The sequence below is a fragment of the Cryptomeria japonica genome, chromosome 11 (genome assembly GCF_030272615.1).
Source record: "Cryptomeria japonica chromosome 11, Sugi_1.0, whole genome shotgun sequence".
In the NCBI taxonomy this organism is placed as follows: Eukaryota; Viridiplantae; Streptophyta; class Pinopsida; order Cupressales; family Cupressaceae; genus Cryptomeria; species Cryptomeria japonica.
Window position 1 is genome coordinate 329,657,998 of NC_081415.1, and position 26,975 is coordinate 329,684,972.

Genomic DNA, 26,975 nt, shown 5'->3' on the forward strand with positions numbered 1-26,975 from the left:
TGACCACTGGAGGTAGAGACAAGAGAGAGGCGTATAGCGGTGGGGTCATGGGTCCTCCACCACCACCAGATAGAGGGGACATGAGAGATGATCTCGGGGCGGGTCCTTCCAGGGCTCAGACTTCGTTGAGGCTAGCCGGCTCCAAGGGAGGGAGTTCATCATAGCCTTAGAGGGCTCCCTATGTATCAGTTTTGTACCATTTTGTATGATGACACCTTCGGGTGATTGTAGCCATATGTATTTGACATCATTGTATCATGACACTTATGATTATATATATGAGATGATTCATCGTTGCGGCAGCTATATGCATGTGTACCTATGTGATGTTTCTATATGTTTTATGATGTATGTTTCTATGTGGTGCTTATGATATGGATGCAAATATGTACATGATGGAATGCAATATTTTTGTTCTTTTATGTTTTTAATGTTATGCAAATGTGAATGTATGAAATGCAGATGAATATGATAATGCAGATAACTATTTATATGATGAGAATGTAAAAAATGTGCTAATATGTGTTGTGTGTAGGATGTGATGTAATTGTGATATCTATATGTATGCATAAAATTCTTAATATGTGGTAATGCAGGTGCAAACTACATGAAATGCAAATATTTTTGGCATGTCATTATACTCAGTCGTGTGATAACAGGCTACACAGACTTGGGAAGGACGATGGAGGTCAATCAAGAAAGGGGGATGGAAGATAAAAGATATGAAAGTGAAAGAGCTTCTTGTGCATTATTATGACAAATAGGTTATGACAATCCATACATAGGTTCGATCCAGAAAGTCATTGTACTCGTTTGCATGGAGATCACACAATTGCAAACAAGGAATGCCCCAGTTCACACTATACTCACAGTGTCCTCATATCCTTGGACAAGTCATAGCATTACTAAGAGACAATCCACAAACAACAAAGAAAAATAGGTGATGATACCCCATCCTTGCCTTTCTAGTCAAAGACATTGTGGAGATAAAATCTCTAGTCAGAGACATCCCGGAAAAGCTAAAAGACATGTCATCAAAAGATAAAATCAAAAGAAAACCAAGACTCGACACCAACATCCATTGTAGTCCTCAAGTTTAGTGTCTCTTGTCACTTGTATAAGTCTATTTGATTGTGGTCACAATGTTTACTTTCACAAAAGGATAGATATCACTGAACCATAATGTTGTCTGAGTCTGTTGAAAGATTTGATTTGTTGAAGCCCATTGTTGCTAATGTATCTCATCTGAAACTGACCGAATCCATGAAATTGATACTTTATTGCGGAGAAAATGGAACTTTATTACGGATATGGCAATGCAAGTGTTGTTTTATTGTGGATTGTGCACGGATAGACTGAAGAAAGTTGGAAGAAACATGTGATGCACTCAGTTCCACACCCATCACTAGACATAGGATTTGCCTTAGCCACAGATAGGAGATGATTTATTATGGATGGAAAGGGTGAAAAAGGAGGGATTATTATAAATGACTAACCAATCTTAGGCAGATCAATAACAAGCCATGATGGGAATGGATAAGTTTATTATGTACTAGGCGGATGTAGCGACTGGTTACCCATGCATTTCAGTGAGATGGAATACTTACCATATGGACACTCTTGCATTCCTATTTATGGAGGCGACCTTCCATTTTTTCAGTTGATCAGTTCTTTAGACTGTTGGTACTCGTACCATTTGTATCTTTGGATTCCAGATGTTTTGCCTGTTTGCAATCTAATTCGGATTCGAGTAGTGGCATTGACGACATTCATGCATATTCATGTCTTCTTGATCCTAACCATCTTTTGTTTCAGAGGAGGTTCTTATTTCAACATCTTAGCAGTCATTCTATGATAGAGTTTGCAACTTCTTCACGCTTCAGTGATTCTTCAAGCTCGTCTTTTGTTCCTATCTTTTGGAACATTCTTGTTTGGAGGCTTCTTAGTCCTTTACTTGTGTTTCTCTTATTGGAGAGGAGTTTTGTTCCCACATGGTTTTCTCTTTTTCTCCATTTTATAGAGATTTCATTGTACTTAGGTACCTCATCAGGCTTTGTCGTCAGAACCCATTTTGGCTTTCATGCATCTAGTCCTTAGTTGTTTTTTAGCTTCTCCCTAACTTCATCTTAAGGGGGGATGTTAGAGTAAAAGGTATTAGTTTACTTAATTAATTAACTCATATTGATTTAATAATTAAGTCACATTTTCTCTATTTCACTTAAGCTAAATTTAGGAAGCTAAACTAAGGGATATTAATAATTAATTATTAATTATTAATTGCTTTTAGGGTTTTCCCTTTTTAGGTTTGATCTCCTTTTATAAGGATTGATCCCTTTGTATTCCTTAACCAATCTGATTATTATTATTGCATTCTTTTGCTCTAGGTTTTCAAAGCAATCTTTGTGTTTTGTGAATCTTCCATTATTGTGACAGGTTATTTGCATACAGATGTTCACTAGTTTCTATGAGGTTGTATTTCTACAACTTTCACATATAGCTTATTAATTGAGGGAGATTTTTAGGAGAATCAAATAAATAGTTGTATTTTTTTATTTTTTTTGGAGAAAAAATGTGAAGGGTGAAAATAAAATTAATATGATTTTATTTAGTTAAGGATGAATTGACAAGGAGATGATATAAAGGATTGGTTAATATAGAAATGATTGGAATTTAATTAAAATTAAAAAGATGATTGCGAAGGTTAATTAAATAATCTGTCTTATTTAGGGATAAAATTGAGTGTGGTTGGGTGTATAAAATTTTAGATGTCTATATAAAATTGATTTTTAGGATCTACAAAGTTTGAATTGGCATATAAACTTTTGTAGATTAATGTCACACTCTTCCCTACCATAAACTCAAACCTAAAGTGTGTAAATAATTTGAGATAAATGATCTAACAAAAAATTCTCTTACAACCTATTCACCTTCACTTATTAGATATCTAAGAAGTCAAGGTGTTATCTAGAGACACCATTGAGGAGCTTGCTAATTTAATAGGTGAGCAAATTCTACTGGGCCAAACCCCTTGGTGGATTAAATTAGTGACAATGAAAAGGATATAAGGACAACATTTACAAACAAACATATGCCAAACATATGACATGTGATTCAAATGCAAAATCGATTTCTTTAATGCCTAGAATTTGACGACAAATACTTTATATGTTCTAGTGCTAAATGATTTATGTCTTTAAATACTATGACATAACAACACATCACATGATATTTATGGTAGTTAGGCTCATAACAAGTATTGAACATAGGTAGGAAAGTTGGAATTTGAATTGTATGACTTGGAATTTTGGGTTGACTAGGAGAAAGTGGTGATCTCGAGGTAGCAGCATATGTAGAAAAAATAGTGCAAACATGGGTGAAATAGAGATGAATAGGGTGTTCACTGCCAAATATAACATACAAATATGTCACTTGTCAACATATTACCACATTAAGTCACTCATATCAAGATAGGTACAAAACTAAATAAAAAATAGCATAAATATGTCAATTCCACCATTCCACTAATGTACATTTCCTAATCAATTTTCAACTAATAGTTTAATCTAGATTTCAAGGAAGATAATAAATGAAAGCAGAATACCAAACTTATAAATATGTTACTATATTAAGACACTTATAGCAAGACAAGTACAAAACTAAATGAGAAATAGCATAGAGATGTTAATTTTACCATTTATACTACTATTGATTTCCTATTCAGATTACCTGTAATGGCAACCTAAAAATTTAAAAGGGGATACTAATTTGCAGGAATGACATAAGTTTTTCCTAACCATGAAGAGGAAACTTGAAACAAGGAAGTTCAAACTGTCACCCCAAAATACACAGTGAATGCTTGCTCTGTATAAACCCTCTCTCGATCATTACATTCCAATAGCAGTCCAAGTTGAGCAATTTGATGGTTCTATCAGAATCAGAAATAGGCATTGTCAGGAACAAGGCCTTGGTTACCTGCAAGCATAGTGTATTTATCTTTCCTGGTGAAATTTGTGCACTGAAAGCCGAGAGCATCGGCCAGAGTCTTCTGTATGTGGTTGGCCACCTCGAAGCTGGATTTGCCAGCAGAACATGACATTTCTTTGGGCAACTTGTCAAGAAAGGCAATATGGTAGCAAGGAGAGGGGTTCATGAGGAAGAAGAGCGGATCCAAACACTTCCATCCGCGGGCAGTGGTGCCGTGGAACAGGGTAACTTGTGCATCCATTGTGACAGGCACAATGAAGTCAGTCAATTCGGCGAAGAGGGAGCTGAATCGAAGCAAATAGGGCTCCCTGCAGGTAGTCCCCTCGGGGCACACCACCAGATCGCCTTCCTTGAGCAGCCTGCTCATCATTTGCCCGTCCCGAGCCCTGTTTCGGGTCAGCCTGACGGTCTTTATGGGGGAAAGTATCTCTGACATTCTGCTGATACTGTAAGTGACTGCTGCCACTGGTTTGCCCAGGGCAGTCGTCAAGAAAATTGGGTCTAAGAGGGTTCTGTGAGAGCAGACGTACAAGATCCCTGTGTTCCCCGTGTGCAATGGTGGAACGCCCTTCACTCTGATCCGCACCCCCAGTAATGTTACCATGGGCAGAGCCATTCCGTATGGCAGGCAAATTCCCGCGCACAACCTCGCTAGGGCTAACAGAACCCCCACGGGAAACCAGAGGAAAATCCCCAAAGCTACCAATGGAGTCGGACGGATTGCCAAGCGACCGTCGTGGAAAACCAGAGGCTTCAGGTATTCTTCTCTCCCCACTGTTCCCACTTTTTTGTCCACCGGCACCACGTATGCTTCCTGTTCCATTCATAACCAGACCATCTCAAATCTCAAGTTTGAAACTATGAATTTCAATTAATTAATAAATACTGTGAAATATATATTAAACAGAAAAATGCAAATACATCTTAATATTAGAATTTAATTAACAGTTTTGGCGTCAAATTTATTGATTTTGGTAGTAGTTAATATGAATTTATCGTTTATGAGAATGAGTGGTTCACTTAAGACTCATCACATTAAGGGGATGTTCTGATCCTAATCCTATTCTGACTCATGGTGAAATAGGTAGCTATGGTCTTGGGCAAAACCCCATAATTAATCGTACTTGAGTTAGAATAGTATTGAGATGAATGACCTTCCAAGAAGTCTTGATACTCTGCACCACCTAAATATACTAAAAGGACCATTAATTCTCATGAGAAGGATTCATGCAAATCACTACTCATAAGTCAATGAATTTGACTCAAAAACTACATAAATAAATTCTATTATTAGTATCATATCTTCACACATTGAGTAAAATACCTCCTCCTTATCAGACAATATGAATGCAAACCGCTGTATTTCTTTATGTTAGTACTCTAAAAGCAGTCTTTAACAAACTGCTGTAAAATTCCTTCAACTTGTCATAGGTATTGATTCACATGAACACATCTCTCATGAGAATAAATGGCTCACTTAATAGTTAATACTCGTTACATCCACGTGTTTTTCACAAGAGTGAAGCATCAAGACTTCTTGGAAGGTCACCCATCACAATAGTATTCTGACTAGCTAAGTAGGTAGCAAGCTCAGTGGGCTTGACCTTGGAAGGGATTCCATGACTAAATGCACTTGAGTTGGAATAGTATTGGGATGGGTGGCTTCCCAAGAAGTCTTCATGCTTTAACTCTATTAGTGTCACCTAGATGCAAGGAGTGTTAAATGGACCATTCATTCTTGTGAAAGATGGGTTCATACAAATCACCACTCATGAAAGAGATTATCACCACTCATAAAGTATGGATCAATACATTTGACTAAAAAGCTATCAATTAAATCTTAATTTAATTTTTAATATTAAATTTAATATTAATATAATGTCTTGACACATTGAGTAAAATAACTCCTACTTATTGAACAATATGAATGCAGATTGCTGTATTTCATTATACTTTAAAAGGAAAGTGTTTAACAGCTTTGTTCAAATAATAGATCTAAAAAACAACAGATCACTTAATCAAAATTCACAATAGAAAATTTTTTATTAACAAAAATATAAAATAATTAAAATTAAATATTATGATTTGTTGATTAGTTCAATTCTTGAATCCTACAAACCACTTGATCTTAACGCCATTAAAACCTTTCTTCCATTCATCCATTCATTCATGCAAAGACATAAGAGATAGTCAGAATTAGATGATGTGGCTTGTTGATTAAATTTTTATTTATTGTTGATTGGTTTAACTCTCGAATCCTACAGACCATTTGATCTGATGAACGCCATTAAAAATAAAAACTTTCATGCATTCAAACCAAATATAAAATGTGGGTTCTGAAGAATCTAAATGCATGAGCGTCCAGGTAAAGCCTGCAAATCCAAACGACACCCTTGATATCTATTTCATTCAATGACAGACATGAAATAAAAAAATGTGGCAGACAAGTAAAAAAATAAAACCACGGGTGGGGGTGGTGGTGGTGGTGGTGTGAAATTGTGAATAATACCTTGCAAAGGAACATGAAGGGGAAGTCAGAGGGTCGATTCCCCAGAGCAACATCAGGCTTGTCATCTCCAAACAGGGCCTTGACAGCATGGTGCTTCCTCCAACCAAGGAGAACACCAGGGGGAGCCACAAGGCCAGTGCAAAAGCCTTTAATCACCTGCAACTCAGTACCCAGCACTCCATCAACCTTCAAATACTCCTTAAGAAATGGCTCCACCATCATCCTGGGATTGGCAGTAACAACATATCTTTTACCACAGGACACAAACACTTTGTAGGCAAGTGGGTGCAAATCTTCCAGGTAGAACTTGGGAAGAACAGCTCGTCCTACCATGCTCACATCCGCTGCTTTCAAGCCCACCAATGAAACAAATATGAGCAGATGAAGCCCTGCTGCCTCAGATATAAAACGATAAAAAATCCAGGTCACAGGGGACACCAAGAGCAGCAACAGAGCTCTAAGTGGGCTTCCTGCCTCAAACGCCATGAGCATGAAATATGGAAAGGAACTGGTTGATTTCACCAGTGTCCCATCCAGATCTGACACCACGCTCTGATTCTCTCTTCCTTGCAGCCGACATTTTGAAACAGGATGAAACATTTTGAGGCAGAGGCAGAGGAAGGCTCACCAACCCACAGCCAGAGGTTGCAGGAAATAAGTGCCACATGGATTGAAATAGTCTGAGCTTCATCCATTCCATGTGACCACAAGCGTGCCAATCCCAACGGCAACCGAGAATGACTCTTACTCTTCCACAACACACAAACAGAACCATTCTTCTTCCCTCTGAACTTGTATCCCACGCTTATTGCACTTGCACCATCCCCTTACTTGATAACTAACGTCTCATACCCACTTTTTTTAATGGACGGTTTTTATATCAATTCAGATATTTTGATTTTGTGCTGCTCAATTTTTTTTTACTTATATAAAAACGTAACTAACAATTATTTTGTGCTGCTCAATGTTACCAAAGCTGTGCAAGATTTCTTTAAGACTGAGAAATTACTGAAAAAAATCAACAACACTTACATTGTTCTTGTCCCTAAGACTGCAAATGCATGAATGAGTTTCGACCCATAAGTCTATGCAATACCATATACAAGATAATCTCCAAGGTCCTTGTGAATAGAATTAAACCCTTCTGGTGAAATTCATCAGCCCGTCCCAGAAAGGTTTTGTCCTGGGTCGCCAAATTTTGGATGCTGCCATTGCCACTCATGAAATAATTCACTCCATGGATAGGAGCAGAATACCGGGTATGGCTTTCAAACTGGATATCTCAAAAACATATGACAAAGTTAATTGGTGTTTTCTTTTCAAATCTCTCTTAAAGCTGGGCTTCAACCAAAAGGTGGTGGATATGATTCGGGAATGTGTTACCATGGTCCAGTTCTCAGTTTTGATTAATGGGACTCTTAGGGGTTGCTTCAAAGCGGAAAAAGGTATCCGGCAAGGTGACTGTTGATGTGTTTTTTTATGCACATGCGAACACAGAATAAAATACCTAAAGGGTACCTTATCCTCTCTTGAATAAAGCCTCCGAATGCTGAAGATGTCGCGAAAAGGATCAATCGGGATGACTTCAAGGTTCTTTGCTGTAGGATCTCTACGTGTGGATAAGCTCTTTGTGGTATGATGTGATTTGCTGGAATCACAAGGGGACTTACACTTCAATAACTTGAACGTCTGATTTGCTGGAATCACAAGTCCTACTAACTAACTGGAAGACAAACAAATGGCAAAAGATGCAAGGTTCAGGAAGTCTACTCTACTACCTAGAATGCAAGAAGATGGATGAATGACTAGGTGGAGTCCTACTGGGCTGGGTCTCACCATCAGGGTTGATCAATTCGACACCAACTCAATGCGATCTTCTAAGGGATGCTTCCAATATGTTCAAATCGTACACCATCTGACAATGATCACCATTCAAGATAATGCATGAACAATGGACGTGTAACGACTTAAGATTAAGCTCATTTCATTCCAGTTGACCATGCAAGGCACACTTACCATCAGCAAGAGGCTAGTGGTTTGGATTAGGTGGACTCCACACAGGTGCATTCAACAATTTCTTTCATTCGATCTAATCATCTACCATCTAGAATTGAAGATTCAACAAGAAACCATGCACATTGCAAAAAACGACACACTTCACCATTACTTCAATGAAAATGGAGTTTGTTTGCAATTAATGGCAACAATTTCTTGCCTTATCCTCTTATTCTACTCTAATTGCTACTCTATCAACTGACTATTCACCTTCTAACTACTCTCTATCTATCTTCTATTTTTTACTCCCTATTATTAGCCTTTCACAAATGAAGAGTCGGGGCTTATATAGTACCCATAATACAATTAGATGGCTAAGATCAATTTGAGATCAATGGCCAAGATTCAATAATGAAAACCCTAATTAGGGTTTGTTACAACCATTACATAACATTTAATGCTTGACCAATGATAAAATTACATCTTTAGGACACATGTCTTCTCCGGAAAATTCGACCAATAGATGGCTGGGGTAGGTACATCGAAGTTTGTGCCACCTCCCATGAGTTAGGTACATTGAATCTGAACATGCTGAGGTGGACCAATCCGACTGGAGGAGTGATGACTGGGATGCCACCTCGTCTGACACTTGGTTGATGCCAACTTGATGTTGCTGAGAAGCTAGCTTTAATTACTCTTCTGAAACTCTCTGCTTCTTCAACGAACCCTTGCTCTAACTTCTTTCATCTTTGATGTGCAAGATGATGATGTATCTTGCCTTGGAATGCTGGATTGGAAGAGGTCGTTCCTGATGATGCTTGACCGAAGAAGGCCGTCCTTGTCGATGCTAGACTGGAGGAGGTCGCCCTTATCCTTGCTTGATCTTCTTTGATGATACTGAGCTGGAGGAGATCATCCTTGTCCTGGACCGGATCTTCTTTGATGAGACCCTTCTGACTTGTAGATCCTCCGGACTTTGGAGTCACCATCTTGATACCTACACAACATTTCAAAATTAGTAATATATCTTGCAGTCTAGAAATTAAACTTAAAAGGAAGATTTAAGATTTTAATTAGGAAACTTCATGATAAATCTTGAGTTATCATTTCCTAATTAACCATGTAATACTTAGATTTTTCCAAAACAAATGTCCAAAAATCAAACCTTAAACAAGGGTGTTAAGATGATTTTGCCATACCTCCTCTTGAGTATTAAACTCTAAGAAATGATGCAAGAAAAATGAATTTCGCTAGGCAAAGTGTAGATCAAAGCCCTCTCTTGGATGAATCACGCCTCCATTAATCTCCAACACTTAGCAAACTTCGCCTCTAATCTTCTGGATTTTGCTCCTCAAATTACTCCTCAATTAGTAGAATTTTGCCTCCAACATGTTATATTTCGCTCCTCCAATTCGCACTTCAACTTTGCACTTGAAAAAGGATGAATGAATGATCAAAACTTGAACAAAGCATCTCCTAGTATATAGAGCGCTCACCCCTTTGCTTCCTCTAGGCCGACTTGGCAAAAAGGAGGTAAAAAATAAGTAAAATCTCAAAAAAGGGGGGCCGACTTGGCTAATAAAAACGAAATAAGGCCTTGAGCGCTTTATTAAAAATTAATTTTAAATGCCTCCAAAATAAATTTCGATTTTCTAAGGCTTAAAATCAATTTATTAAATGCCAAAATGCTTTAATTTAATGCCAATTTAATTTTAATTTTCCAAACGCCTCAAAATTAGCAATTCTGGCGATCAAATGCAATTTGGAGAATATTAATTTTTAGAACAAGGCTCAATGAAGTTTTGCAAATAATTTCACCCTGGACCCTCTCTGAGGGTGAGGAGCGATTTTTCAATTATAGCCTTGAATACTTCGCATCTTGACTTGAAAATGTCCTGGAGGGTAAATCGATATCCAGTTAATGTGTTGCACTTCAAATTTGACATTATGTGTGATGAAAAATAGGTGGAAATGTCAATTTCGCCATGGGCCTTCACTGAGGGTCAGAAGCGATTTTTCATTTTCTAGCTGGAATCCACCTCAACTTGTTTGTTAAACTCACAATGTCACTTCCAAAATCCATTTTCTTGCACTACAAAGTTAATTCATCAATAGTTTTGAAGGAAATAATGTCCTTTAAGGCAATTTCGCTCTGGACCCTCTCTGAGGGTCAGGAGCGATTTTTCTGTTTTCAACAAACTCCATCATTTCTAGTCAAAACTTCTTCAGGCGGGTGGAGAAAGTTCTTTATTTTCCATTTATGATCAAAACTTGGTCTCTTTTCATTGCAAAATGAAGGAAATCAAAATCTCGTTGTGGGCCCTCTCTGAGGGTCAGGAGCTATTTTTCATTTTTTGCTCAAATTTAGCATTTTTCAACCTCCAAAATCTCTTCAAGACATTTCAACTAGGCCTTCTCACTAACTCGCAAACTTAGCTCTATCAAATTTTGGAGAAAAGGTGTGATTTTGAAGTTTTTCGCCTTGGACCCTCAGCAAGGGTCAGGAGCGATTTTTGTAATTTAGGCTTGATTCTTCATCATTTTTCATTAAAACTTTATTCATCATTTGGCAATGTCCTTCCTTAATCCACTCCAACCAAGTTCGCTTTGTTGTTGCAAGGTAAAATGAGGATTTTCAATAATTTCGCTATGGGCCCTCTCTGAGGGTCAGGAGCAATTTTCGCTCTGGGCCTTCACTGAGGGTCAGGAGCAACTTTTTAGTTTTAGGCATATTTCTCCATCCTTTGGACTCCAAATTGCTTCCAAGGCATAAAACATCATCACCTCTTCCTATCCACACAAGATTTTGTCTCAATTCCTCAAACAAAGGAGAGAATCCTGAAAAATCGCTATGGGCCCTCTTTGAGGGTCCGGAGCGATTTTTGTAATTGCCTTCAAAATTTTGATTCTCAACGATTTCTTTTCACTTCAAGGCTTTTCAAACATCGTTTCAAACCCATGCCTAACCTTAGCTTTCCTCAGACTTGGATGAAAAGTTCCCATATTAGGTTTCTTGCTGTGGGCCCTCTCTGAGGGTCAGGAGCGATTTTTCGCTGTGGGCCTTCAGTGAGGGTCAGGAGCAATTTTTTCATTTTGGGTTGATTTCCTCTTGTGTTGATCCTCCAAATTATATTCAACGGATAGAACATGCTTTCCTTCATCCCTTCCAATAATAAAATCACTTTGATCTTGCAAGAATAATTGCATATTTGAAAATCTCGTTGTGGACCCTCTCTGAGGGTCAGGAGCGATTTTTGCTACCTGGACCAAAATGTTTCACTTTTCATCTAAAAATCACTTTGCCAAGGAAGATGTCATCTTGTTCTTTGCTATGAATAAAAATTCATGTCCAAGAAAGGTCCAAAAATGTGCACATGAAGAAAATCGCTGTGGGCCCTCTCTGAGGGTCAGGAGCGATTTTACCTTTCCTGGGCAAAACTCCTTCAATTTATCATCTTTGATCAAGTCTGGATACTTCATTATGCTCATTCTATCCTTCACCATGCTTTTGACATCTTAAATCGACCAAATAAGGCTAGCAATGACCCTTATAAGATTTCTCGTTGTGGGCCCTCTCTGAGGGTCAGGAGCGTTTTTTCTGTTTTCAACAAGGTCCTTCATTATTTCAAGTCAAAACTTCTTCAGGAGGGTGGAGAAAGTTATTCATTTCCCCTTCATGATCAAAACTTGGTCTCTTTTCATTGCAAAACAAAAGAAATCAAAATCTCGCTGTGGACCCTCTCTGAGGGTCAGGAGCGATTTTTCGCTGTGGGCCCTCTCTGAGGGTTAGGAGCGAAATTTGACTTTTTGAACTCTCTGTCAGGATAATTTTATGGAATATAACATTTAAGTATAAGAACTTATACTTTAAGTTATATTCCATATATACTTTCAGGATGTTTGAGAGTGGTTTCAGACCTCCAGGAGTTATATTGCAAAATCTAGTTTTTGGAGGTTTTTCAGTTTTCAGACTTAGTCAAATTTCAGGATCAGGACATTCCAGACTTAGCCAAATTTCAGGATCAGGACTTTCCAGACTTAGCCAAATTTCAAGATCAGGACTCTCAGACTTAGCCAAATTTCAAAACCAGGACATTCCAGACTTCATCACTCACCAACTTGACTTAACTCAAGCAGAACCTGCTATCCAGGTGATCCCCTTGGCGACACTCAAAACGCAAAGGCTAACAGACAAAACCCTAAAAGACCTAGAAAACAAACCCTAAAAAGCAAAAAGCAGGGGTCCCCATTTGCAATGGGGCGATGTGTGAATACGTCACAACAGTGACCCTCTGTCCCCTTACCTTTTTATCATGATTGCTGAAGTCTTGAGTAGAAATGTGGCCGACCTGGTTACCAATGGAAGACTTCAAGGATTCAAAGCTGCTTCCATGCTCCCCCCCTCTAATATTCAACAATTCGTGGATGACACCTTTTTTTTTGGCAAGTCTTCTGTCATGGAGGCTAAACAGTGGAAGAACTTACTGGCTGATTACGTCAAGGCCTCGGGACAATGTATTAATTATGAGAAGAGTAATATCTTCTTCTTCAACACTCCTAATGATCTCCAACTCAGAATTCTCTCTATCCTTAGGTGTAAGACTGCGACTCTACTGAGGACTAACCTTGGTCTCCCCCTTACGGTCAAGGAAGTCACTCCCACTTTCTGGAACACTATCCTTGAACGGAAGCAAAAAAATCTTGCTGGATGGAAAGGGAAGTTCCTTAGTAGTGCGGGGAAGCTCCAACTCCTCGCAGCTTCCCTACAGGGAATTCCTGTGTATTTCCTGTCCATGTTTAAAATATTAGGTGCCATGGGGGAAAAACTTGAGAAAATCCAAAGAACCTTCTTATGGACGGGCCTGGAGGAGAAAAAGCACCTTGCTTTGGTCAATTGGGATAGCGTGTGCTTACCCAAATCAATGGGAGGCCTGGGTATAAGAAAGATAAATGCCCTGAATAAGGCGCTAATAGCAAAAAATGGATGGACCCTAGCTAAAGGTGAGGTGGACTGGTGTAACATTATCAGAGCAAAGTACCTAGACCGGGAGCAATTCTATTACAATTTGAATACGGTCGACCTTCCCCAAGGCTCCAAGTTATGGAATAACATCCTGAAAAGCAGATTGATTGTAAGAGAAGGATTGAAATGGCAACTTGGAAATGGTAGGAAGGTGAGATTCTGGGAAGACGTTTGGGCGGAGGATAGGCCCTTGGCTAACACTCGTTTCCACGAAATTATGCACCACCTAAAGGGACTCCTGGGGGATTACATAGCTGATTATATGGAACCAGGAAGGGGAGGATGGAGGAACATTGTCCAGGTCTTTAGCAACATGCCTAACCTGGTTCCCATAGCTCAGGACCTTCAGAACATTATGCTGGAAACTAGAATCCCTCTGGCCTCTCATGAAGACAACTTTATCTGGAAAGAGACCCAATCGAGCACCTTCTCGGTCAAATCTGCTTACAGACAGCTCCTGAGACCCCCTGCGGATGTTGAGTGCTAGAAGAAAATATGGAACCCTCAGCTAATCCCTAAAATTAATTTCTTTTGGTGGTCCCTAATGCATGGTAAAACCCTCACTTTGGATAACCTGAAAAAGAGGGGGTTCCATCTCCCCAACAAATGCAGCCTATGTAAAGCTAACGAGGAAACTATTGACCACCTGTTTGTCCTCTGCCCCTTTGTTGAACATCTGTGGATTAACACTCTCCAGAAATGTGGTCTCTATTGGGTCTTCCAGAATGACATTAAACAGTTTGTTTTTGGATGGAATCCCCCTCCCATCACCCCCTCATCATCCAATTATGGAGACAAATACCATCGCACATCTGCTAGGCTTTATGGAGAGAAAGAAACAACAAAATTTTTAGAGATACTGAAACCCCTCCTGATAGTATTGCTCACATTTTCTTTAAGATGATCTCTGAAAACATAGCGGTGACAAAATGGAAAACCCCCCCTAATCCCCCTAATTGGATAGAGAAAAAAATTGTTGAAAGATGGAAGCTCCCCCCAGGTTTTGAAATCTTCAACAACAGTGCCAAAAACAAAAGGAGTTTGACCAAATGGTCAACCCCAAAATTACACTAGTATAAGCTGAACTTTGATGGTTCAGCCCAAAATACCTGTCAAGCGGGGGGTGGAATCATCCGTGACCATTTGGGAAACACTGTGGCAGCCTACACGGGCAACCTAAAGAACAATGCTGTCACTCAAGTGGAGGGAATGGCCCTCCTATGGGGTCTGAAATTTGCCAACTCCATAGGAATTAAACAACTGGAAATTGAAGGAGACTCACAAATTATTATGGAAACGGTGAAAGGGAGATCTACTGCTGGTTGGAGAGTGGAGTCCATTTTGAGGGATGTCAGGAGCCTTCTGGCCAACCTGGATGGCTTCACCATTCGACATATCTTTAGAGAAGGAAACGAAGCTGCCGATTCCATGGCGACGGTGGGAAGGCTGCAAAACGACTTACGATGTTGGAGGGACCACAGTCCGCTGTCGGTCACCACCAAGGTGATCTTGGAGAGGGAAAAAGCCTATGTCCAAGATGGAACTGTTTTATCCACCCAAAGATGAAGGAAAACAACTTTCAAATTTTAAGTTGGGATGGGAATCCTGCCCATTATGAACTCAGGTGGCCACGTATCCAAGGCAGGCTTGTCACCACTCTCACAAGGGATGGAATTATGATGACAGTACATATATCGAGAATGATTATTCCCTAATTATTATCCGGACAGAGCCAACTGGCGACGATAAAGGCGAAGAAAGGGAAAGGTCAAATCACACTGGCTCGATTGAAGGTCCGCACGTTCCTAGTAGATTTCCTAATTTTGATATCTACTCAGACATAAGAGATAATAATCACCCCGATTATTACGTCCTCTTATCTCAAGTTTGACATAGATTTTATATCAACTCTGCCTTAATTCTGCCTTGGCTCTGTGTTTTTGCTGGAAGGACTCACCTTCACTTTGTTAAGCTGGAGGAACCGAGAATGGGGGGGGGACAGGCTCAGACTGGAACCCGATAAAGTGGACAATTTCAGAGCAAAACCGGCGGTGTGGTTCATCTGCTCGGAGGGCGGCATTGATAAGTTCATGAAAAATATGAAGGGAAACAATGAAAGACATTCCAAGCAATTTGTGACTTCCTGGGAAGACATAAGAGTTACCATGGGGGGTATCTCGTTTGAAATCAATGAAGAGGTCATAGCCCAGGCGACGGGTCTTTCTATGGAGGGAAGGAAATGGAAAAAGCAGAGCCGTATTGCGGATACCACCAGCTTGAACCAGTTCTTCCGCGAGGGCGAAAACCCTATTAAGAGGGCTGGCGGATTCATCAGGGAGGAGCTCCCTCCCCCGTGGGATGAGGTTTGTTATATTGTGATGAAGTATTTCACGCTGGAGGGAAGGTATGGTATCTTCTATTACTACCATCTCCCTTTCCTTAACCATTTGAGAAATAAGGACTTTATTTCCATTCCGTTTTTCTTGCTACATTCTCTGGACGCTAATGTAAGGACATTGTTGAAGCTAAGAAAAAAAGGGAAAGATTTCCTTATCCTCCACCAAGGCCTCATTCTTCGCCTATACAACTTCCACCTTGCCCTCTGCCCGCCTCGTTCCATCTCCGTCCAGAATGTGACTAATACTAGCCCTTCGACCCACCCTTGTGCTAAAAATAATGCTAGCCCCCCTCGACTCCCGGAAATTGGCTCTTGCAGCAAGAAAACTAAAAAACACTCCCCCGAGGAGGTCAGAACTCCCAAGAAAGTCAGAATCCAGGAGATTGATTCTGACATGGATATTACCGATGAGGCCAATACCCCTTGCCGCTCTAGCAGGCTTGCCTCTAAACCCTCGAAAAAATCTCTGAGAGACCCCTCCTCTTCGCATGACACTGGAAATTCCATCCCGACTGATAATGTGGTTTCACTCCACCATAACCCGACCCCTCACTCTGCCAGCTCCACCCAGGCTTCTAAAAGCCCCACCTTTTCAAAGAGTCGAGAGCCTGCAAATTTCCCCTCCCTGACTTTCAGATTGGATAAAATGATGGTTGTGGAGGAGGTGAGTAGCATAAAAGAGGAGGAGGAAAACAACCTGGCGGAGCTGGAGAAAAAGATGGAGGCCCTTTCTGATAATGTGCAGGATATCACCAGCAGACTGGAGGCGGCAGAGTCCAAAATGCATGATGTTTCTAAATTTGCGTTGAATGTTATGCGCTGCGTGGCAACCACTCTGTGCCTCATGCAGGAAAGTGCGTCCAAAGGTAAAGGCAAGGATGACGAGGACTACAAGGTCCTGTTCAAATTCCTCACCAAGGAATGGACAAGAAAGCTCCTCCCCAAGAGGAGCCATGGGAAAAAGAAGTAATTCTCTAAATGCGGAGGAAAGCTGGTTTTTTGTCTACGTTTAGTAGCCAATGGGCGGATAGCGTTAGCCTATGCTTTTGTTTAAGTTTCTATGTTTATTGCTCTGCGTGGCAAATATCTAAAACTCTGCTGATTATATGCAGACAATGGTAACAATATTTATCATGCTTAATCTAATAAAGGGATTGCACACTTAAAGACATTGTATGTGTAACAACATTATCAACTCTTCCTCTGAACATGAGGAAGAAGTAATAATTGATAACACTTTATTTCTATTATAAATAATTGACCTACTATTCGGAAGTCAATTAAGTGTAATAATTTAAAATACCCCTTGTCCTAATAATTATGACTTTTACTTTTATCTCTATTAAATCTAAAGAATAATCTTACTTGTAATCTAAATTCTTAATTTTAAGAGTTGAAATTTATGATTATTATTTTCTATGAATAACAACTCTAGCATTTAACTTTAATGAAAGTTCTTTAATTCATAAATAAATGATTCAATAGTAAAGATTACCAAATTTTTAACTATGCAAATGTCATAATATTTAACTTTTTATTTTATTTGTTAGATACTTTAATGTTATCCATTTTAACTCTTCATTTTTCAAACATTAAATATTAAGTGTAGATTATATTGGCATTGTCATTCAAAATTATTAGATTTGATAAAAATATGTGGAATAAATAATTAGAAACCAAATCATATAATAAAATGGAAATGATTTTATTATCATTTATCTACCAAATAAACTTCCTTTCTATTTTTAATGAAGTCACATCACATTATAAAATGAAAATATTTCTAATATCTCTTTTTTTGTTAAATTATAGAATAAAATAAAATAAACCTTCTTTCTATTTACTTTTATAAAATAAATCACATTATGAAATAGAAATATTTCTATTACCATTTAACAAATTTAATGGAAACAAAAATAAAAAAAAATAATTACATTATAAAATGGAAAAAAAATCTTTTTTCATTTCCTTATTATATTATATTCTAAAATAAAATAAAGTAAATCTTCATTCAAACTATTTTAATAGAACAAAATCACATTATAAAAATGGAATGTTTTTATTATTTTGTAAAATTAAATAAAATACAATAAATCATATAAAATTTAATTAAGGAATAAATAATGGCATAAGGATAGTGCCAGGAACTATAGAACTATAGACAAGAGCTGTTTCTTAATTAGTTATTAATAAATATTTTTAAAACAAATTAGAATTAAGAATTTTTTTTAATAAAAAAATATTTATTTTTATTAAAATATAGATACAAATTTCTTAATTAAAAATATTATTTGTTTTTAAAGTTTAGGACAATTATTTTAATGGATAAAAATATTTATTTCATGTAAGGAAATGCTTTTTTTAATAAATTTATTTACTTATTGTTAAGGTTAGATGCATATTTTTAAACTTTATGATTAACAAAAATTGTTTTTCTCTTTCATGATAGGATAAAACTTTTTTTTGGTTCTTATAAAGTCCTTTTTGAAAAGCACTTTCTCATCCCTATTTTAATGGTGGGTTCTTTATTTATGATATTGCTAATGTGTAGTTAAATCTGATAGCAATATCATAATTTGAGTTTTTTTATAGCACTATCATAATTTGAATTTTTTTATAGCACTATCATAATTTGACTTCTTTATAGCTTCAATGCCGGTGCTGATTCTATGGTGATTGTTTATCTATTTAAACTCGCCTGATTCAATATTTCCATCATGGGCATTCACGACCTTTGCATGCTGGTGCTGATTCTATGGTGATTGTTTATCTATTTAAACTTACCTGATTCAATATTTCCATCATGAAGCATTCACGACCTCTGCAGAAAAAATTGCAAGGCTTTGTTCGATTATGTGTTTTGACTGTTCTATGCAGATAGATTATGTTGCATTTGATTTTATAAAACTATTAGTATTTCCGTTTTCTTTTAACTATTGCACAGAACTCAATCTATGCTTTCTCTAGTTATCTTTAGGAAGCCCTAATTTTATTCCTCAGTTTCTGCAACATATCAATAGCAGCACCTCGACCATTAAAGCACGGCCTCTTTTATCTTCCATCACCTACTCTCGTCTTTTGGGGTTTCAATTGGGCACAATTTTTCCATGCATTCGCTCCTCTTCTACATATTCAACCTCTGGCAACATTTGAGCCTCTCCTACAGCTTCCGCCACGAAACTGCGACCCACATCACGGGTAATTCGCAAATTGTCGTCTCTGAAAGAAAAAGATGGGAATCGATTTAGAAAGAAAAGGCAAAGATCAGAGCAATGAACGCGTACTGCGGAAGCCACACCTAGTCCCCATTTATTCTGTCTTCTTATCTCCTCCATTTTTGAGGATTATTCTAATTGTGCCAAAATTTAAAAAACACAAAAACTAGGTAGCCGGCAATCAATATTCTTTGGTGCCCTTTACATGCTTCTACATTTTGCTTTAGTGTTCGCCAGCGCAGTGATTTCTAAAATAGTCCACCAAGTTTCTCTATCCTCCTCTGTGTTTTGACATATGCTCCCACCCCGTTCGCAAGCTTCCATTCCGATACAAATTGGGAATAAATGTTAATTGACAGCTTGCCAACGGTAACTGTTTTACTTATGCAGTGTCTCTTACACTCCTCACTCTTCCTTGGTCCACGACACATTCCTCTTTTCTGGCCGATGCTCCTCACACTTAGTCAGCTCCTCTCTATTCTCTACGCCACCCTAATCTTCTTAAAGACCGATACAACTTATTAGCAGTCACACCTTGTTGAGCCACTGCTACTGCAGCTCCCAGCGTGCCTCTTTTAGTATCCCAGTGCAATTGTATCGAATCATTTTCTTGTCATGACTTATCGGTCTCTACTCTGCGAATTTTTTTTTTTCTTTGTCTTTCATTATCCCCTACAATCACTTCAGTTTTCTTCCTGTACATCAGAAGACCAACAGTCTAATACCAAGGCGTATTTTCTCAAAGCTGTCACGTATGCCAAAGACTTCAGTTTCTGCATTTAAAAATCCCTTCATTGCTTCATGCTTATATATCATTAGCTTTGGTGCAAACAAAGGTTGGAGAATTTGGCTTTTCGCTTTCCAATTCATTTATTTAAAATTTCTAAAGCCTTTTCGCCTGCTAATTACATTCGAAAAGGCATTCTGTCAAAAGTCACCGGCTATGTCTATGCTAATACCCTAATTCTAAGTGCCCTATTTCTATGTAAATCTATTTTGTTCATATCATGCAATCAGCATTTCCTTGATGCGTTCGGTCAAATTGTTCCATGCCCTGTCTATGCATCCATGTTTTGGATACACAAATACATGACATGATGCTTTGATGAATATTAATACTCTGTTCCAAACTTCTCCGGAGCTTGCTTCAGAGACCAATTGTATTCACTTAAAATTCTGAAATTAAAGGGCACGCATCCAACAATTCATACATGTCTACCAGGCAGCTGTAACTCTAACTTTCTTCAAAACAAAACGGAGAAAATGAACACAAATTTAGGAGACATAAAGAGAGATGCCAAATCAAAACTGAAGAAACAATCTGGAAACATGTTTTTGTTGTGGTGCTAATAGCTTATCCACCCAGGTGAGCCTGCACAAGTTGATCATTATGACAAAAATTATAGAGAGCTTGTTAAGATGAATGATTTCCACTTCAACATTCATAAATCCAATTAAGAACTGTACTATTTAACGCAATTACAGCTAAAAGCAACAAAATACTTTATAGGAATAAAGGCAGTTAAGAAGATGATCTGCACTCTTTTCAGACATAGCTGCAAATAAAACATGTTTTATCGACCTTGTTGTACTATTGCACTTTTATAACTGTAAATATTATTGCAGGAGCTACATGTTAATGAAAGCAAATACATATGGCCATTCTAGGGTCATCCTACCTCATATAATACAGACATACATTATATATATAAATACATACATATATAATGTGTGTGTGCATGAGCTGAGATGACCCTAGAATGATCGAGCATTACCCAAGTTGTGGATCCCCCTTCCTAATGCATATCCATAATCCGCACTATTCTGAGATTGCATCGAATTTGTTTGCACAACAACGTCACACTATAGAGGCATGCGATTGAGGGAGTCTTCTAAAGGAAACACTCCCCCTATATAAGTTATTAGTCTGACTCCCACGCATTGATAGACAGATGATGAAAGTTGGCAGCTACCTCAAAAGCCAAAATCCCTTATTTGGGTATGGCCCAGATGATTTTTTTGGGACCCTAGATTCGGCTCCCAATGCTAGACTTGCGGATCTACCACTTTTCTGTATTGTGTCCAATACCGAGCCTAATCTGAGATGGCAAAAGAGTTGACACATTGCAACCAGGTGCCCTTGGTTAAGTTGGATCCCTCGTGGATTTGAATGGCTCTAAAATATGACTTGTGTTCTGCACAAAGGAACTTGAATGATCCCTTAGTAAACCTGGTACATACATAAATACATAACTATATACATCTTGAGCAATCCCTTAGATTGGCTTGGTTTGCATGATTTTGGATGAATTTTCCTTTTCTAACATGCATTTGACACAAAGATCATCACGAGATGGCAAAAGAGCTCTTGCACGGCAACCAGGTGTTTTGGATTAAGTTGGATCATCTGCCCAACTTGCGTACCTCAAAAATGTGATTTGTGTTGTGTACAAAGGAACCTAAGTGATCCCTTACCAGGCTTCGTACATACATACATGCATACCTCTTGATGTGCCACACGACCCAAGCCACTCTTTGGGACTCCAAGTGGTCTAGCACCCCTATCAGATCACTGCCCAACTCCGCACTATTTCATCCCACTGCACTCTTCTTAGGTTCTGCATTACCTTGCCTTTTTCTACACTTTGTTATAGCTCGTTGAATGCTACTATGGGAGTCCTTGGATTGCCCCAACATAACCCTTCTCGGAAAAGTGACTGCTTTGTAGAATGCTAACACTGTAGTTGCAGGGTACTCTAATTCCCCTATAAGAGTTATTTGTTTGATTCCCAGGCAGTTAAAGACTGAACTTTTTGTTGGCCACTTTGCGACGACATTCGATCTCAGCAACCACCACACATCTCAGTTTCAGCAATCACCACAACTCCTTGTGTCATTCCCATAATGACTCAAACTTTCACCATAATGTCCGGGGTGGCTAACTCTGAGTTCCCAATGGCTCTGAGCATCCCAGTTTTAGGCCTGCAATCTCTATAAATCCTAGGCCCATTTTTGGAGCAGCGTCAACCCCGTTTAAATTCTTGCCCGCTTTTTTTAAATTAATGAAAGAGTTGAAAAAAGGGCAATAAATTTTTCAAATAGCCTACAAAGGGTGATAATAATTAGATAGAATTGAGAGAGGGTCAGAATAAGGAAAAATGAGGATAAATATCGACCAAGAGAATTTTGGCTAGACTGGGATGAAAATGGCTGGTAATTTTCTATTTCAATGACCACTTACCCCAATTCTTAAGGAGTTTGCTCTTCCTCAAAATATTTCTCTTGTTTATGCCCATGCTTACGCTTCTCACTAACCCGAAATCAATAAACCCATACTGGCATATCCAGGATTGAATCTCTCTTCATTCCCAATTATTTATGATGATTTGATATCTGATGTGAAGATGAGTCTTTTTCTGTTTTAACTATTTATTTACAAAACTATGTAAAACTTAAACTAACATTTACTAAATATTTACAGATTGGACCGGTACCATAATACATACGTCTCAAGGCATATCACATATATCAATTACGTACCGTATGTTTGCTGTTCTATATAACTTTCCTATTTACTGTAAACTATTTTTACGAGTATCACTCCTCCACCTTCCTATTAAGTATCCAATCTCATGATATCTTTCACACTTTGCTTCACTATGTTGAAGATTTATAGCTGCGATAGAGATCTAAGATAATATTAACTCCTCCTCTCCACCGTGTAGTCTCTTCACTTCCCTGTCAGTGATTCTTCCTCTCCACCATGGAGTCTCTTCAGTTCTCTGCCGGTGACTCTTCATGTCTATGTGGCTGACGGTGTGGTTGTGGCTGTTGGTGACTCTTCATGTCCATATGGTTGACGGTGAAGATGTAACCGTTGGTGTCTTTTCTTCTTCCTTCGTGGCGTCTCTTCACTTGCAATCCAATTCTTTATATTCTTTGCTCTTTTTCTTCGGCAGATGGATAGTTATATATTGCTGGCTTCTCTCATTTGTCAGTGGCAAGTTGAGAACATTGTGTATGAAGTCTGTCAGTTCATTATTATTATATGTTTTCTGTTCTCAGTGATTTCAGACTTATGAAGGTTTATAGAATGTATTTGAGATGTATCTTTTGATTTCATTGTCATGATTGATTTGTAGAGAATCAATCTTATCTTATTGTGATTGATAGTAATTTGAAACTATCAACAATTGTATTCATTTTCAGAGATATAATAAAGATCATATTTGTGTGGGTTGGGTTTTTCACCCTTAGGTGGAGGGTTTTTCCCAAGATAAATTCTGTGTATTGTTTCAGATTTCTGTGTTGCTAAAACATTAACACACTATACAGTGCATGCTCTGGGTACTGCATTAGGCATCACAACTTCTACTTGCATTTGATGAAACAACCCCAACGCCTGCTTGCCATGCCCATTTTGTGCATAAACTCCAATCATGGCATTCTAGGAAAACAATTGTTGGCATATATATTGTCAAACAATAGTTGTGTTGTCTCTGGCTCACTACACTTGGCATACATTGCCAAAAGGGAAGTCATTACAGTAGAATTAGTTTCAAATCTGCTCTTTACTATGTAAGCATGGCTCCCCTTGCCCTGTTGTAGGTTTTCTAAATCAACACATGCAGGTAGCATACTTACCATGGTAATTGAATTTGGTTTTACATCTGTTAGTAGCAATTTTTTAAAGAGCACTAACACCTCCATGGCATATCCATTTTGGGCATACCCACCAATCATTGCATTCCATGAGATCACTTATCTTCCAGACATTTTGTCAAACAAGAGCCGCCTAATTCCTATACTCCCACACATAACTGTTGATTGTAATTAGGTAGGAGTGGCGGATTCCAATTGCCTTAGGCAACATTGAAATCCGCCCAAAGGGCTGGCCCCCCCTTCAACGTGTAGGGTTGGGCCCTCTCCCACAACACTCCCTAAATCCTCATGTCACTTAAGGAAACGTGCTCCCATATATAGGGCCGACCCTATTCTAATAAGGCAATTTGCTCAAGGAGATTAATAATAATTAATAGTTATTAATTATGTAAAAGCCGACTTAACTAATCTTTCACCTCATAAATAAAGGGCAACTTCATATCATTCATCACTCAATACAAATCTTTTCATGCGAATTATACATCGGCTTAATGCGAAATCTGGAAGATTGAAGAAGGAACATATGCGAATCATATCTGCCATTGAAGGTGCTAACATCAAGTGCAATACCATCATAAAGGAGTGCGAATTGCTCCAGATTCAAGGCGCTAAGGTTGCAGACCTGTTTCAAGCAATAGTGCAGACTTAAGATGCACTCAAAGTGTAGATCTAGTGCAAACAAGAGTACGGACCTGACTGCTGGTTGGTGTGCTAAAGGGGCAGACCTAATGCTTATCAAAGTGTAGACTTGTTTGAAGATTTCATCAGCCCTAAGAGTGAACATCTCAGACCTCTTCAAGTACTTGAGATAAGTGTTGTAATCAGAATATTGAATATAATCCATAATCAGTTCTGAGGATCTTTTCTGGCTGGGTTTTTTCTCCTAGGAGGTTTTCCCAGGGTAATTGTGTTTTGTTCTTATTTTGTTCATTTCTTTGTTATGTCTAAATCTAGAAATCTCTAAATTTTATAGCAAACAATCTAGTTAGAAACTAAATTCTGATTTTTGAGTTTTATATTAATCTGAAAGTATAAAATCAACATGGTATCAGAGCTATAGGCTATATCAACTTTCAAATTTCAGAATTTAGCACTCTTTTATTTCCAGATTGTTGTCTCATTCACAGGTCAGGTCAATGGGGCTGAAAGTTGAAGATAGGCTTGATGAAAATCCCAACTTTGCTGCATGGAAGGTTCGAATCATGGTGGCTCTAGAGGAAGAAGATCTTCTTCACTTCATAGAAGTGAAAGAGCTAACTGAACCTACGGATGCAACTGAGCTAAAACAATTCAAAAGGGATGCTGTCAAAGCCAGAAAGCTTCTCATTGATTCAGTTAAAGACCACCTAGTCACTTCCATTGCCTCATTCACTACTGCAAGAGAAATATCCAGTCATCTATAAGGTACCTATGAAATTAACAATCTCAGTAGGGCAATTACTTTAAGACAACAATTACTTAATATCAAAATGTCAAAAGAAGATTCTGTTATGTCCTATTTTATGAGAATTTCAGAACTAAAGAATCAGCTAGGTACAATTGGACATAACATGGAAGACAAAGATTTTGTTATGATTGCCCTAAATGGTCTACCACACTCATGGGAGTCTTTTATTCAAACCGTAAGTGGTAGAACTGAGTTACCTACCCTTGATCGCCTTAAGAATGATTGCATTCAAGAAGAGTCACGCCTTATCACAAGGGGGCAATTCAAAAGTCCTCATGTAGATGATCAACACATGCTTGCAGCCCAATGTAAGAAAGGTGGAAATTGGAAGAAGCATTATCCCAAGAGAAATAGAGAATTCAGACCACCTAGTTCTCAGCATTCTTGGAAGAAGCCAAGAGACATCTCTCGTGTTCGATGTTTCAGATGTGACAAATTTGGTCACTATGCAAAAGAATGTCAGAATGATCCTACTCAAAGATAAGCCAACCTAAATGAAATCTCAGAACAAAAATGATAGACTTCTTATTCATCTTTGCCCTGTCAAGCAACATACCCACAGACAGTAATACATGGTTGATTGACAGTGGTGCTTCCAGAAACATCACATGCTACCGTGATCATCTTTCAGACCTAGTAGAAAAGGATACCAGTCTTCATGTGGTAATTGGTGACAATGGTCGATATTCGGTAAGAGGTTCTGACACTACTTCTTTAAATTTAGACTTTGGTATTTCACTTCACCTTATTGACACCTTATTTGTTGTTGGAATTAAAAGAAACTTAATTTCCATTTCTGCTCTAGAAGATAAAGGTTATCAAATTGCATTTTTTGAGGGAAAAGTACTTGCTTGGCCTAAGAAATCTAGTTTTAAATCTGCTCGTGTAATTGGTAATAGATATGATAGTTTATATAAGCTCTCTTCTAACCCTGTTCAAGCCTTCATTAATGAGGCTCCCGAATCCTGTGAGCTATGGCATAGAAGACTTGGACACTTACACTTTCAAACACTTCTCTCTCTTGGAAAGTTAGTCAAAGGTATGCCTAAACTCAGTCAAATTCATGATGATACATACAAGGTTGTGCTATAGGTAAAAATGTTAAAAGCCCTTTTCATAAAAGTGAAAGTAGAGCTAAAGATAAACTAGAATTTGTTCACTCCGATTTATATGGTCCAATGTCTATAGTATCTCCTAGTGAATTTTTTTATTACGTAATCTTCATAGATGATTTCTTTAGGAAAACTTGGATCTACTTCTTGAAATCTAAAGAATCTGATGAAGTCTTAAGTAAATTCAAAGAGTTTAAGGCATTGACTGAAAACTCTTTTGGTAAAAGAATTAAATGTTTAAGATCTGACAATGAAGGTGAGTATATCTTCGGTAGCTTTTATGATTTTTGTGTTGAGACAGGAATTAAGAGGGAGTTTTGTGTTCCATACAATCCTCAGCAAAACAGAGTTGCTGAAAGGAAGAATAGAACTATTGTTGAGGCTGCAAAGGCTATGATTCATGATCAAGATTTGCAGACCTTTCTATGAGCTGAGGCTTCTAGAACAACGGTATATATTCAGAATAGATGTTCTCACCGTGTTCTAAAGAATATGACTACTGAAGAAGCCTTCACGGGATCCAAACCAAACATTAGTCACCTAAGAATTTTTGGAAGTCCTGTTTATGTTCATGTGCCTAAAGAAAAGCGAACCAAGTTGGAGCCCTCCGGGAAGAAAGGCATGCTAGTC

At 38.2% G+C, this 26,975-nt stretch overlaps 1 protein-coding gene across 1 annotated transcript; it reads right to left on the reverse strand.

Annotated features, from left to right (window-relative positions):
• Positions 1 to 3,675: 3,675 nt before the first annotated feature.
• LOC131065065 (glycerol-3-phosphate acyltransferase RAM2) lies at positions 3,676 to 7,152 on the reverse strand. Its single transcript, XM_057999468.2, has 2 exons — positions 6,494 to 7,152; positions 3,676 to 4,798 (listed from the first exon to the last, which is right to left on the reverse strand). The coding sequence occupies exons 1-2, from the start codon at positions 7,091 to 7,093 to the stop codon at positions 3,935 to 3,937; spliced, it is 1,464 nt and encodes a 487-aa protein (XP_057855451.2). The 5' UTR covers positions 7,094 to 7,152; the 3' UTR covers positions 3,676 to 3,934.
• Between the last annotated feature and the right edge of the window lie 19,823 nt (positions 7,153 to 26,975).

Bases quoted from the DNA above. Each gene is read 5' to 3' on its own strand.
- LOC131065065 (XM_057999468.2), bottom strand. From the start codon at position 7,093: ATGTTTCATCCTGTTTCAAAATGTCGGCTGCAAGGAAGAGAGAATCAG. The intron at 4,799-6,493 runs GTATTATTCACA...TGAATGGAACAG, and splicing joins CCTTCATGTTCCTTTGCAAG to GAAGCATACGTGGTGCCGGT.